The sequence below is a fragment of the Trematomus bernacchii genome, unplaced genomic scaffold (genome assembly GCF_902827165.1).
Source record: "Trematomus bernacchii unplaced genomic scaffold, fTreBer1.1, whole genome shotgun sequence".
Taxonomy (NCBI): Eukaryota; Metazoa; Chordata; class Actinopteri; order Perciformes; family Nototheniidae; genus Trematomus; species Trematomus bernacchii.
The window spans coordinates 3586975-3599560 of NW_022987710.1; the positions used below are offsets into that span (position 1 = coordinate 3586975).

At 40.3% G+C, this 12586-nt stretch overlaps 2 protein-coding genes across 3 annotated transcripts in view; one reads left to right on the forward strand and one right to left on the reverse strand.

Annotated features, from left to right (window-relative positions):
* Positions 1 to 2975: 2975 nt before the first annotated feature.
* Positions 2976 to 8293, reverse strand: tmed4 (transmembrane p24 trafficking protein 4). The gene is made up of 5 exons (XM_034140945.1): positions 8097 to 8293; positions 7432 to 7532; positions 7218 to 7343; positions 5648 to 5794; positions 2976 to 4922 (listed from the first exon to the last, which is right to left on the reverse strand). The coding sequence occupies exons 1-5, from the start codon at positions 8233 to 8235 to the stop codon at positions 4773 to 4775; spliced, it is 663 nt and encodes a 220-aa protein (XP_033996836.1). The 5' UTR covers positions 8236 to 8293; the 3' UTR covers positions 2976 to 4772.
* A 746-nt stretch (positions 8294 to 9039) lies between these two features.
* Positions 9040 to 12586, forward strand: part of ikbkg (inhibitor of nuclear factor kappa B kinase regulatory subunit gamma) — a 29858-nt gene continuing 26311 nt past the window's right edge. The window contains exons 1-3 of one of the 2 annotated variants that reach the window (XM_034140944.1): positions 9040 to 9408; positions 10827 to 10967; positions 11341 to 11606. In XM_034140944.1, the coding sequence (XP_033996835.1) occupies positions 10829 to 10967; positions 11341 to 11606 (405 nt within the window). In that variant the 5' untranslated portion in view covers positions 9040 to 9408; positions 10827 to 10828. The remainder of the gene's footprint in view (positions 9409 to 10826; positions 10968 to 11340; positions 11607 to 12586) is intronic. The other variant, XM_034140943.1, reaches the window with a different exon arrangement.

Sequence of the window (12586 nt, forward strand, 5' to 3'; positions counted from 1 at the left end):
GGCAAATGTAATTTGTTAATGGCCTCTCTGTGGCCATATAGTGGTTATGTTCAAATTATGTTATGTTTAATCTCTAATTTGTGTGTTGTGATTTTAGTAGTCTTGTCTGTTGGTTCAGATGCCTTTGAGAGGTCCATAGTTATGGCTGTTATTGGATTCATTGTTAATGTGATTAATGCCGTTAAGTTATCTTATCTCACTAATTAGGGGTCTTTCCTGCTCTAACATGTACTCCTTTACATTAAAGATCGAGGTGTGCTCCACCAATGTGCGGGTGGGCAGTGTTATATTCGGCAACAGGGAGTATCCCAACAGTGCGACCAAACCTCCGGCCCCCAGCCCGGCCCCCAGCCTGGAGAAAACCGCCAAGAGCGTGACAGACGAGGCGGCAGGGCCGGACTGGCCATCTGTAGAATCTGGAGAACCACAGAACGGCCGGTCGTCAAGGGCCGTTGACGGCCGGCCCTTTAAAAAAAAATTGTTTAACGTCATCTTTTAAGTTGCGCTGACGGCCGACAGAGGGCGACAGCGGCCGCTAATGCAGTTGTGTGGTTCTTATCTGTCAAATAATCACACACGAAGAAGAAAAAAGACCGGCCACACTAATGGCGCATTTCCACTACACGGTCGGCCTCGGCCACACTCGGTACGGCTCGGTACGGCTTGGCCGCGTTGGGCCTTAACAGGGCCGACTCACTTCATGCTGCGCTTCCATTACAGTTTAGGAACTGGGTAGTAACGCAGTGTAGGCGGAGCCGTGACGTCATCTTCAATGAGAAATCCAGAAACACAACACAGCCGTTAGCTGTGAGCACTCAGAGCTCACAGCTCCTTATATATGTTCAGAAACTCGACAAAAGTTAAACAAGTACACACCACAGACTGCCTGTGTCATGGTGAATACAGTCGCTGCTTAATTTATGTCTGTATAGGCCGTTGTTGTGAGTGTGGACGGTCGGGGCATATACTGCGTTAGCTTAGCCAATCTCCATCTAGAAAAACACGAATTTTAAAAGGTTTTTCGCCTGCCGTCTGTCTGCAGACTTGACAAAGCATTAATTCATGGTTTTTACTAACCGGTATCAGTATGTTGTTACTTCGGCATCATTTTGAAACGTGTATTACAATTAAATCACGGTCAAATATGTCCATCTTGTTGTAGTTCTAGCCCTCTTGCCAGCGCTCCTCTCTCTAGTTTAGCATACTCAGCCCGACTCAGCCCTGTTTGTTGGCCCCGATAGAACCACAATTTTCTAGGGCCAGAAAAGAGGGGAAAAAGTGGCCCCGCGCCGTGCCGCGCCGGAACGAGGCCTAGTGGAAGCACAACCAAAAAAGGGGACGGCACGACACGGCACGCTTAAAGCGAGCTACGCGCTGCAATGGAAATGCGCCATAAGAGAAGGGATTAGACGCCGCGGCAGACAGGGAGAATGAAAAAACATAGATACAAATCAAAGAAAACGGTGGGGCAAGAGGCAAGAGGAAAAATGGTGAAGTCACTCGCAGGTGAAGTATATAAATGTTGCAAATTGACAGATATTTTTGGCAGCAGCGCTGCCACAAGCACTATCATCAGCAGTTTAGAACAAGTGCAAGATGATGAAGAGAATGATGAGGGCGTGAGTTCAGATATACAGATATATCCTGCATTCATGATGAGGGACAGAGAGTTGAGCTGGTGGAAGAACCAGCTCAACTGGCACATACAAGAGCAGGGCATGAGCAAGAGGTGGGTGAGAATTATCCCTTGAACTGCATAAATGCAGCCTAATAAACAGCTGATTTCTAATAACTAATAACAAATAGTACTGTATGTTTGTGTGTTTACTGTTTTACGATGTCCCATGTGTTTAAGACATCTGAGGAGTGTCCGCCCTCTTTAGGTGAGAATTATCCCTTGAACTGCATAAATAGTAGGCTATTGTAAAAAAAAATTCTGATGCTACCGCCCCCCACCCCACGAATGTGGCCGGTCTGGGTCAGATTTCAGGGCTGAATTTTAGTCCCAGTCCGCCCCTGGGAGGCGGCCAAGAAGATGCAGCACCTGACCGTGTCCAAACCGTGAGGAGCCGCTCTGAGGTCCTGGAGGAGAGAACCACACTGAAGAGAGCAGTGGAGCACATCATTTCAGCCATGTGGAGCTGAATTGCAAAAATTGTTGCATAATTTTAACCGTGTAATTGCCTAATCCTCTTTACTTTTTCGTGTGCCCGCCTTGTTGCTCTTTTAAGCATTAAAAAGCGGCATTCAGTACAGAATTAGTTGTACCTTTTTTTAAGTTGTGTGTTACTAACCTGTAGTGCTCTGACTTCCGTCCTTCAAGATAACTGGCAAAGACACAAATGTAGAAAACACGATGACATGTGGAAAAGATGAGTAAAGATTTGTTTGGATGTGTCGTGATATTTTACCTTTCCAGTCCAACATGTGACTTCTTAAAGTGTGTGTCCCACACAGGAATCCCACACAGTACAATGTACCGTTTTTGTTGTACAGATGAAACAAAGACTTGATTTAATAAATCATTTATCCCTTTATAATGACACATAGTATTGTGTTTCACATTGTTTCTTATGGTGTTCCAGCTGTGACAGATCTCTATTCTTGATATGAACGAGAGCGAACCTGGAGAAAGAGTTTTGTTTGTGTAGGTCTTGTGTTTTTGCGTTATTGCAGATGAACGAGTGAATCTATGCAAAGTGGTGTTTCTGTTTTCAGTGGATTTTACACTGCAGCTATATCAGTTTCGCAGTGGATTCTGTCACAAGGTCAGTGTGTTGTCCTGTCTCCATGAAAAGTGCTTTTACTGTCAGTGATCAAACTAAAAGATGATTAACGTGTGGTTGCTGTCTTAATGAGGCGTTGTTTGGGAGGTGAAAGACGAGCAATACATGTTTTTGCTGAACATTTCTGCCATTCGCCATGTATTTTCTTGTATTTGGCAAAGTGGCTCTAATAAAATCAAACACAGAAAGTTGTTTGGCCAAATTGTCTTTATTAAGTCATGGAGGTGACCACAGGGGAAATAAGAATATTTCAAGAGTGATAAATAAACTAAATAATTTAATGGCCGAAATTCATCTTGTGAATTTGACTCTTATCTAGTCTTTGCATGTAAAAAAGAAAAGAAAAAAAAGAACTGGAGAACATAGACTAACTTCCAAAAAGGTTCATGAAACAGTAAATTAAGTACATTTGGCTTAAGCTCAGCTCTGAAACACAGGCTACAACTGCTCAATAAATACTGAAGAAACACAAACTGGAAAGACATTCAATCAGTGTAAAAGGCTTTAGAAAATCAACAGGACGGTCAATAGCTGTTATTTACAACAAACAGTCAATCCTGTTAAGAGACAAGTATCACAAACTATCTACACACCTGCTCAATGTGCAGGAGACTGAACTCCAGGGACAACAAAACTATATACAGTCAGGGAGTGTTAATTTGACCCTCCATTTCACATTCATAAACAATATAGGCTATTTGGAGGTAAGCAGATATTAAGGAGTTGTCAGTTTATTAATGTCCAGATTAGAAACTCTCCACTGGTGTATAAACAAATATAATATGAATCCAGGGATTTATAAAAATTATTTATTTATAAATATTAACTGTATTATTTGTATATATCTTCTTTACAAGTGAGTTTTTTTTACTACAAATTAATGTTTTTTAATATTAATAATAATTTATATTTCATTAATGATGAACTCAGTTTATTCACCAGTCAGGATTGCTTTCTTAAACATTAATTAACACTTGTCCTAAACGCTGCTGTGTTACTGTGTGTTATAAGCCATGTAATAGGGGTTTATATACTGTGTATGCATGCTAAAAAAGAGGGTTATATAAATATCAAATTAACACGTGAGGAATTATGGCCAGTGAAATATTATTACCAGCGACCTAATGAACCCAGCTGAAAGCCTGTGGTTAGAACGTTATCAAACCTGGAAATAGAAATATAGGCAATATTGACAAAAAACGGGCTACATAAAATAAAATATCAATAAACTTGTTTGTAACAGCTTAAACATTTTCATTGTTACATATCCACTGTGGTCTCTCACCCCTGTAAGACCTCATAAACATAAAAAGAAAAATGACATGTCCAGTGTTGTCAACAAAAACACACAAAAAGCAGGTGGAATGTTGTGCTACTGTGTCAGAAAATAACAATAGCCAAAAAATGAATAATAACAACACAGTCACCAGGATATATAACTGCTTTGTGAGTTTGCTCGTAGCATTTATGGCTGATATTAAAGGCATAGTGAGGATGTTTTGAGGGGGGGTTGTATGAGGTGCATATCCAGTCAGTGTCTTAGCTTCAGTTTGGAGAAACAGACGTGAGCAGCATCAGGACGCTAATGTACTGCTGTGGATAGGGGCAGCCTACTTAACACACATCTCTTTTAAATGCTAAATGTTTTATATTTTCATCAATTTACCTTACAGTCCTAGCTAATGCTACCAGACTCAGTTGACAGAAACAGTCATTTAACTTTGCACAACACATGACTCCCCAGCTGGAATACATTATTCCCCAGCACTATATTGCATTATTTCTGTGCAGTTACAGACTGTTTCTCCTAACTGGGGGCATCATCCACCTGTAGACCGTGCACTGACTGTGGAGAAGTACCCCATATAACCCCCCCTCTAACAGCCACAGCTCTCCCTTAACAACACGTGTCCTCCTGGATGTTTCTGGGCGGGCGTCCCTCCATCCGCTCGAGTCTCTCCAGCTGCTGCGTGGTGCAGACACACCTCAGACCAGCTTCTTGGCCTCAAAGAAGCTCTTGAGGTGCTTCATCTGCCAGATGCCGGTGACGATGAGGATGAGGGTCTGAGCGATGGACCACCACAGGACGCGCTGGTTGGTGCTCTCACTGGTCATGCGGAAGCGCTCCTCTCGATACTGCAGGAGACACCACACACAGTATGAGAGGGGCAGTGATGAGGGATTATTGTGGGCGGACCCAGTAGAGGGTTCCCTGTACTAAAAGCAACGACAGCTTTCCATTGGATTTCAGAATTTTGTAGAAATTAAGATGTTACAAACACATGATGATGATGCTAACATGTTTTGTTCAACAGGATTATCTCCACATATTTTCACAACTTGTATGATTTTTTTAAGCTTAAATGCGCTCGCCAGAAGTAAAAAGCTAACGTTAAGCTATGAAGGAACTACATCATGGTCACATGACTCCACGTCAACAACGCTAAGCTAAAAGCTGCTAATGTTTGTGTGACGATGTTCAGTAGTCTCATTTAGTATCTCTAACACTTGTTAGCAACCGACGACACACAGAAGCTTCAGATACTCACCAGTGGGGTAATAACTGGGAGATTTTATGTTGTAGAATATAACAACCACAGATCTTATTTTGAGCGTCTAACCAAAAACATAAATATTATATATATATATATATATTGTGTACTTAATGAAGTGGTGTACTTAATAAAGTGGCCAGTGAGTGTATATTATAGAACAGCTGACTTTGAGATTAAGGAACCAGAAGTGGTAGAATGCCAAGTAATTTCCAAGTTTTAAGACTCATTTCTGTACCACTCTTGACCTCATCAACCTAGTAGTCCACCTGTCATCGATCACATTACTCTGAGTATTTTGTTACTGACCCTCTGGTAGTTTTGCTCCTTTTGGATCTGTTCCACCTGGTCCAGCAGCTGTCGGGCTCTCAGCTGCAGCTCCGTCAGTTTGTCCTTCGCTGCGATCTCAGGGTAGTTGTTGGTGTGTTCTCCCACCTGAATATCCAGATGCACCCTCTGCAACATAGGAAATACACCATTCAGATCTACATGCTTGTTTTCGTGAGAATTATAAGAAATATTAAAACTCAAGTTTCATCATCATTTTGCATCATGAGAACTCAAAATAACTCAAAATTCAGACAACTCATCCAAGATCACTGATGATTAAAGGCTTAAAATGGCAAAACCAAAACAAGAGGATGAGTAGGAAATTCTTGAAACTCAATAAATCAAAAGTTAACAAAAAAAAAAGGAAATATTGATGGTAAAGATTAAAGATTAAATGGAAATTCCTGAGCACATGTGGCTTAAAAGTCTAACTATTGTTCTTTTAGCTTCTCACGGACCTGGAGATATTGTGGGACAAATCAGTATGGATTTTAATAACTGCTATACAAAAATCACAATGAACTGGGACCCAGGAGTCTGCTGGATCTGCACAGGTGGACCATGCACACATGTTGGTATTGTCAAATTATTCACCTTTTCTGCAGAAAGTACGACTTTTAATGTCCAGAATGCTGAGTTTAAGTATTGGTGTTACCTGATAACCCCATTCTTGTTCTCATTGTGTGTATGTATTTAACTAACACTGATACGATTTTGATGACTAACCACCTAGTTGACAGATGAATAGCACTATAATTGTTGTGTATATCAGGGGTGTATTCATAGGTTTCTTGCAAATAAGTTATTTAGTATTAAAAAGCATTTTTTAAATTATAAATCGACTGAAGACATCTACGTTAACTAACCCGTAAACAACAATTTAGTCAACGTATCAAAACAGAAGCGGCAGCCCTTAAAAACTAAATTTCTCTATCAGGTAAATGTTGCTTTTTGGTTTGTATTTGCACTATGACTCTTGTGGGCGTACCCATCCTGTGCTTGATTGAGAGCTCCCTCACTCCTTTGTTGCACCTAGTTGGGCGGAACAAATAGTGCCCTGTCAGTCTTACTGCTAATGAGCCGGAATAACTGGAAACACATGTGGGGAGTGCAGGAATATTAAATAAATAGGAAAATGCTACTTTCTACTAGGGATCAGCACCATGTAAATGTTTTTATAGGCTTTCTTTTTTTGCAGTGCATTTAATGCAGACCAATCAAATATAAATGTGTTTCAAATGTCCACAGTGCAGCAGGAGGGAGTCTGTGAGGTAGATTGTAATCTGAGGTTAAATAAAGCCTAACAACTGGTCTGACCAGGACATGGTTAGTCTGGATGGTTTAACGAGCGCGATAACATCAGGGCCCAGACTTTTTGCAATCTCCTTTATGAAACAGAATTGCCTGAATATAAGCCTTTATGTATTAAGCCCAGTTTTTGAAAGTTTGTACAAGTTAACATGCAGAATCTTTTTCCCAATGAAAGTAATGTTGTACCATTTGTGAGAAGTATATTATTATAACGGTTATAAAGTGACAGCGCTCATACCAGTTTTCCTCCTGCAAACAGAGCCATCTTGGTGGAGTTGGAGTGCAAACAGATCTGATGTTCTCCGGGAGTGTGTGAGGTGAAGGTGAACCGTCCGTCTGAGCCGTATTGTCGAGAGAGGAGAATCTGGGAGAATTGTCAAATAAATTATTATATTATAATGACAGTATGTGTATGTGGGAGTGTCTCATTACACCACCTCCTCTTTGCTTACCTTAGTATCTGGATCCTTGATCTCCACATGCATCCCCAGGCCGGGCGTGGCTGCGAGGAAGGAATCTGTCAGCTTGTCCCACAGCTGAGTCCTGTACTTTCCTGTCAGACCGGTAGAGCAACACACACACTGCTCAACTCATCCAGTATGACCACTTTGCACCAGTACACAGCAGGATATAACTTTAACATAGTAAATGGGGGAATTCAACATAATGCAACAGTGCCAGAACATTTCCAAAGAAATATCAAAATTGTCACACTGTTTATAGCGAGTGTTACTTTTAGTAATGTAAAAGTCTACTTTCCTAGCTAGGGTTTGGATCACCATTAATACATCAGGGTTCTCTTCAAGCAGGTGCCCTTTTCTTATTTATCAGTAACCCTGTATCCGTCAGTGATAAGTAAACTGCTTAAATGAGTGCCTTCTGGTAAATATTAGTTTATATTTTAAATATAAACTCTGGTGTAACTAAAGCTAAGGCTGGTCCAGATATTTTATGCGAAGAAGAATTTATGAGGCCACAACATCTTACACAATCTTACAAAATCTACACTGTCATTTTTGTGCCAAAATACTTAGAAATACACGTTTTTGATGCAGCCAGCTGTTCGCGTTAGCTTTAGCTAGCATCACGTCAAGCTAACGAGCCCCCAGCAGCTTACCAATAACCATTGTTTCGTCTGGAATTTCTTCTATGAAACATTTCTTCTCCGTCTCTCCTATGTGGAAATAAAGAGCGTGACTTGGATAAATCCAAGCTAATATTAAAACCACTCCAGCAGCAGGGGTAGCGAGCATCATGTAGCTTATTCACTTCACGCACATCAGCACAAGAAGCTATGATGGTGCAGCAACTGACGTCATCTCCCACTGCGGAAGGAGGAAGGGGATTTCCTGAGCCGTGGGCTCATTTTGCCCTCCAGAGTGCTTCTCAGGCAGCACTCAATTCCAAGTTGTATAACCCCGAGACCAGACCAGCCAACGGAACGGAACAAGTACATTTTATTTTTGTAATGTACAGATCATTTTAATGAACAAGCAAGGAGCCGTGACAGCAATCATAGGCAAAAGGCTTTTAAACTACTAAAAATAAGAAAAATAACAAGAGAGATGAGTAGCCTTTGTCAGCTCCTTGGTGCAGTCTCGGATGTGTTCGGGGAGATGACTAGTTTCAGTGGGATGGGGCAGCAAGGTTTTAGTCAATGTAATTCATGATTTTGGATACAGAAATTGTTTTTTATGCAATACATTTTTTGGGGGACATTTCAAATTCCCAAGAAGACCACATTTTCCACATGTTTACTTGGAATTACAGCAATATGACACCATTATTATTTGGTTTGTTAAAGAAGATTGTTATATTCTTATCATTTTTACTTCCTTAATTTAGTTTGGTTGTTTTCACTTTGTGTGTGTACCCGTGATGTCAAAATGTGTTGTGCATATAATGTAAAATGTACAGATATTTGTACCTTTGAAGAATTGTTTATTTGACACATTGTACTGTTAAGTGATTACAAAATATATTATGTTATCAATAATAATACAGTTTACCATGTTATTAACCCAACGCATAGTCGAGAGGAAATGTGCCTGAGAGGCTGGACTCGGGGTAAAGAAACCATTAGTATTTCCTGAGCTAACAACACTCGTTCTGGCTTTGACAGATAACCTCAACAGACCTTAAACACCTACATTGTGTTAGGATAACATCACAAAACTTGGGAGAATGCCTTTCTGAAGACACACACTACGGTGAAGTAGGTTGTTGTTTATGCCAGTCATCAATTGCCTCAGACATTGAAGCTTCTGGCTGCTACAATATCCTAGCTAGCTCATTAGCAACATCGCTAGCTTTGTAGCATCAGCCAGCTTTCTAGCGGTGGCTAAACAGATCCGCTCACAAACAGGCTGAATGTGAGTAACAGCTTGCTGACCTGGTACCCGGACACACACCCTGAACAAGAAGAGAGGGTAAGAGCACAGCACAACAGTTACTGACACATTTATGACCTGTCTTAATGCGGGGGATAAAACAACATTGTTTATTATAGCTCTCATTGTAAGCTAATATAAATGTGATTCTGGTCGTGTCAGCAGTTGAGGTTGATGGTGGTTTTATTTAGGCTAATTATTCAAATATATAAAATAAGCTATCTGTTTCAGTCGACCTCTTTGCCTCATGGTATTAGTATGACGTAATGTTTTTGTCCTCCTCACTGATACCTGTATGTAGGTTATACTGCACAAAGCAGGAAGAGACAAACTACAGGAGCGAGCCTTTATACCTTAGCCTATGAGCGGCCTGATGCCCCCCTCACTCAGACATAAGGGATTTGGGAGAGGGCTGATATTGAAAGAGAAAGTAACCGCAGCATGCCGCCGGACGGTGAGGCGTGGTGTGTCATGTGTCACCATGTGTTCCCTCCCCCTCTGCGGGTGGGGGGTGATTCAGGGTAGCAGATATTATGTTTAATACAATAAGAGATCAATCGTGTACTTTTACTCCACTAAATTCATTGAATAGCTTTAGTTACTTTGCAGATATAGATTAATGATAAACAATAGCATCAACACTTAATAAATACTTTAGATACACCTGGATTAAATTCACATTAGTTGAAATTAGTTCCACCTTTACCATATTTGATAAGACTTTAATGATCAATAATTATAAAACATATATATATTATTCTGAAATGGACCAATCTGCACAATGACTACTTTTACTTTTCGTACTTTAAGTATATTTAGATGCCAATACTTTTGTACTTTTACTTGAGTAACATTTTTAATACAGGACCTTTACTTGTAAACAATTTGGTATTTCTACTTCTACATATGCGGAGCTCAGTACATCTCCCACCTCCTAAAACTACTGGTTGTTATGGGAAACAGTTGGGTTAATACATTATAAAAAATTCACAGAACCTTTTACATTTATATTTAATTTAATATGCTATTCCTTGCATACTTAATGTGAGTAACATCCTACTTTTATTTATTCTTAGCTTTAATTGGCCGTTCGTGGTGTATATTTGAGAGATAATCTACAGATTTGTATCTTTCACTTTCAATATTATGTATATGTTTTACTTTTTAGTTCTGTTTTATTTTTATTTTGAGATGTTCATATTATATGTTTATGTTTGTTTATTATCTACTCTTTTTCATTTTCACATTATGTGCAATGCCTTGTTCACATGCTGCTGTGACAGAAACATATGCCAAATCGGGATCAATAAAGTAAATCTAGTCTAATCTAATAATGTAAAGGGAAAGCACACAGACAGAGAGACTCCAGAGGCCTCAACACTACACAGGCATTGGTATTCGAGCAAAGGTCTAATGAGGTGTGTATGAATATATAATAATCTGTAGTTTTTCTACAGGGATGGTGCAGCCCCAGCCTGATGGCCCGATGCAGTGGGACATGCCGGGAGAAGACATTGGCGGGACCCTCAGGGTCCCCCCGGAGCTGGCCTCCAATGAGGTGGTGACCAGGCTGCTGGGAGATAACCAGCAGCTAAGAGGTAGATGCATTTCCACTATTAAAAAAATGTGTACGGATGGGTGCAAATGATTCTTTTTGTTTTGTTTGTATTTATTTATCTGTGTACTTTCACCAGAAAATTATTATTATTACTATTAATATTATAAGATTGTGTAATCGTTTTTTTATTCCATTATTTGTGTACCTTTTTAGTTGGATGCTTTTATTTATTTGTTGCCCTGCACTCCTGAAATTCTTGAGTAGTAGTTTGTAACTTTGTTTTGAAATAAAAAAATAAAAAATTAATAATTTGCTATTCTTATTTATATAATTACTATGTACTTGATTTACAGCTTTTGTTGAAACGTTGTATGGCATAACTCTCCTTTCTCCTCCCCCCTGCTGTCCTCCAGAGGCCCTGCAGCGGAGCAACCTGGCCCTCCGTCAGCGCTGTGAGGAGATGGAGGGATGGCAGCAGAGGACCAGAGGGGAGCGAGAGTTTCTCAGCTGTCGTTTCCAGGAGGCCAGGGCCCTTGTGGAGAGGCTGGCCCAGGAGAACCACTCCCTGCAGAGTCTGGTGAACGGGTCGGGCCCCTCCTCCACCCACTGCTGCAGCTCCAGCCAGACCGAGGAGCTGCAGGCGCGCCAGGCCCGGAGCAGGCCGCTGGACGGACCGCAGGTAGGCTCAGAGATTCTGTTTCCTCATATTCATACTTGATTGATTATTCCATTACATCTGAGCAAACACGTGTCATTGTTACACAGCTTCCATTGTTATTGTTATCTTTATAATCATTTGTTGGAATGTGTTAAACTTTTTTTATGTACACAAAAGTATGGTGGCCCTGAAGTGCAAGTCAAAACAACATTTCACAAAACACTACAGCATTTCACAAAACACTACAGCATTTCATAAAATGCAAACGACATTTGAAAAAACACTACAGCATTTCACAAAACACTACAGCATTTCAGAAAACACTACAGCATTTCACAAAACACTACAGCATTTCACAAAACACTACAGCATTTCAGAAAACACTACAGCATTTCACAAAACACTACAGCATTTCAGAAAACACTACAGCATTTCACAAAACACTACAGCATTTCAGAAAACACTACAGCATTTCACAAAACACTACAGCATTTCACAAAACACTACAGCATTTCACAAAACACTACAGCATTTCAGAAAACACTTCAACATTTCAGAAAACACTACAGCATTTCACAAAACACTACAGCATTTCACAAAACACTACAGCATTTCAGAAAACACTACAGCATTTCACAAAACACTACAGCATTTCACAAAACACTACAGCATTTCAGAAAACGCTTCAACATTTCAACTTTTACGGAAAGGGTATTCCTTTAGGGAGAACTCTTCTTGTTTGTGATTGGACTGAGCCAGCCAGCCACAGCCACTGCTGTGATTGGTTGTTTTTGCTGCCAGTCAAGAAATATGCTTCCTGATTGGTCAGCACCCGACAGCGCCACTTATTTCCTGTTTGGTACTTTTCAGCTGTTTCTGCACACATTTTAAACTGAGTTGGAAAGAATGGAAGAAGAGATGGAAATCCTAAGGGAATATTTGAACAGCGGATATACATATGATGTTATCCTCGACATGCTGTCAACCCATCACCACATCAA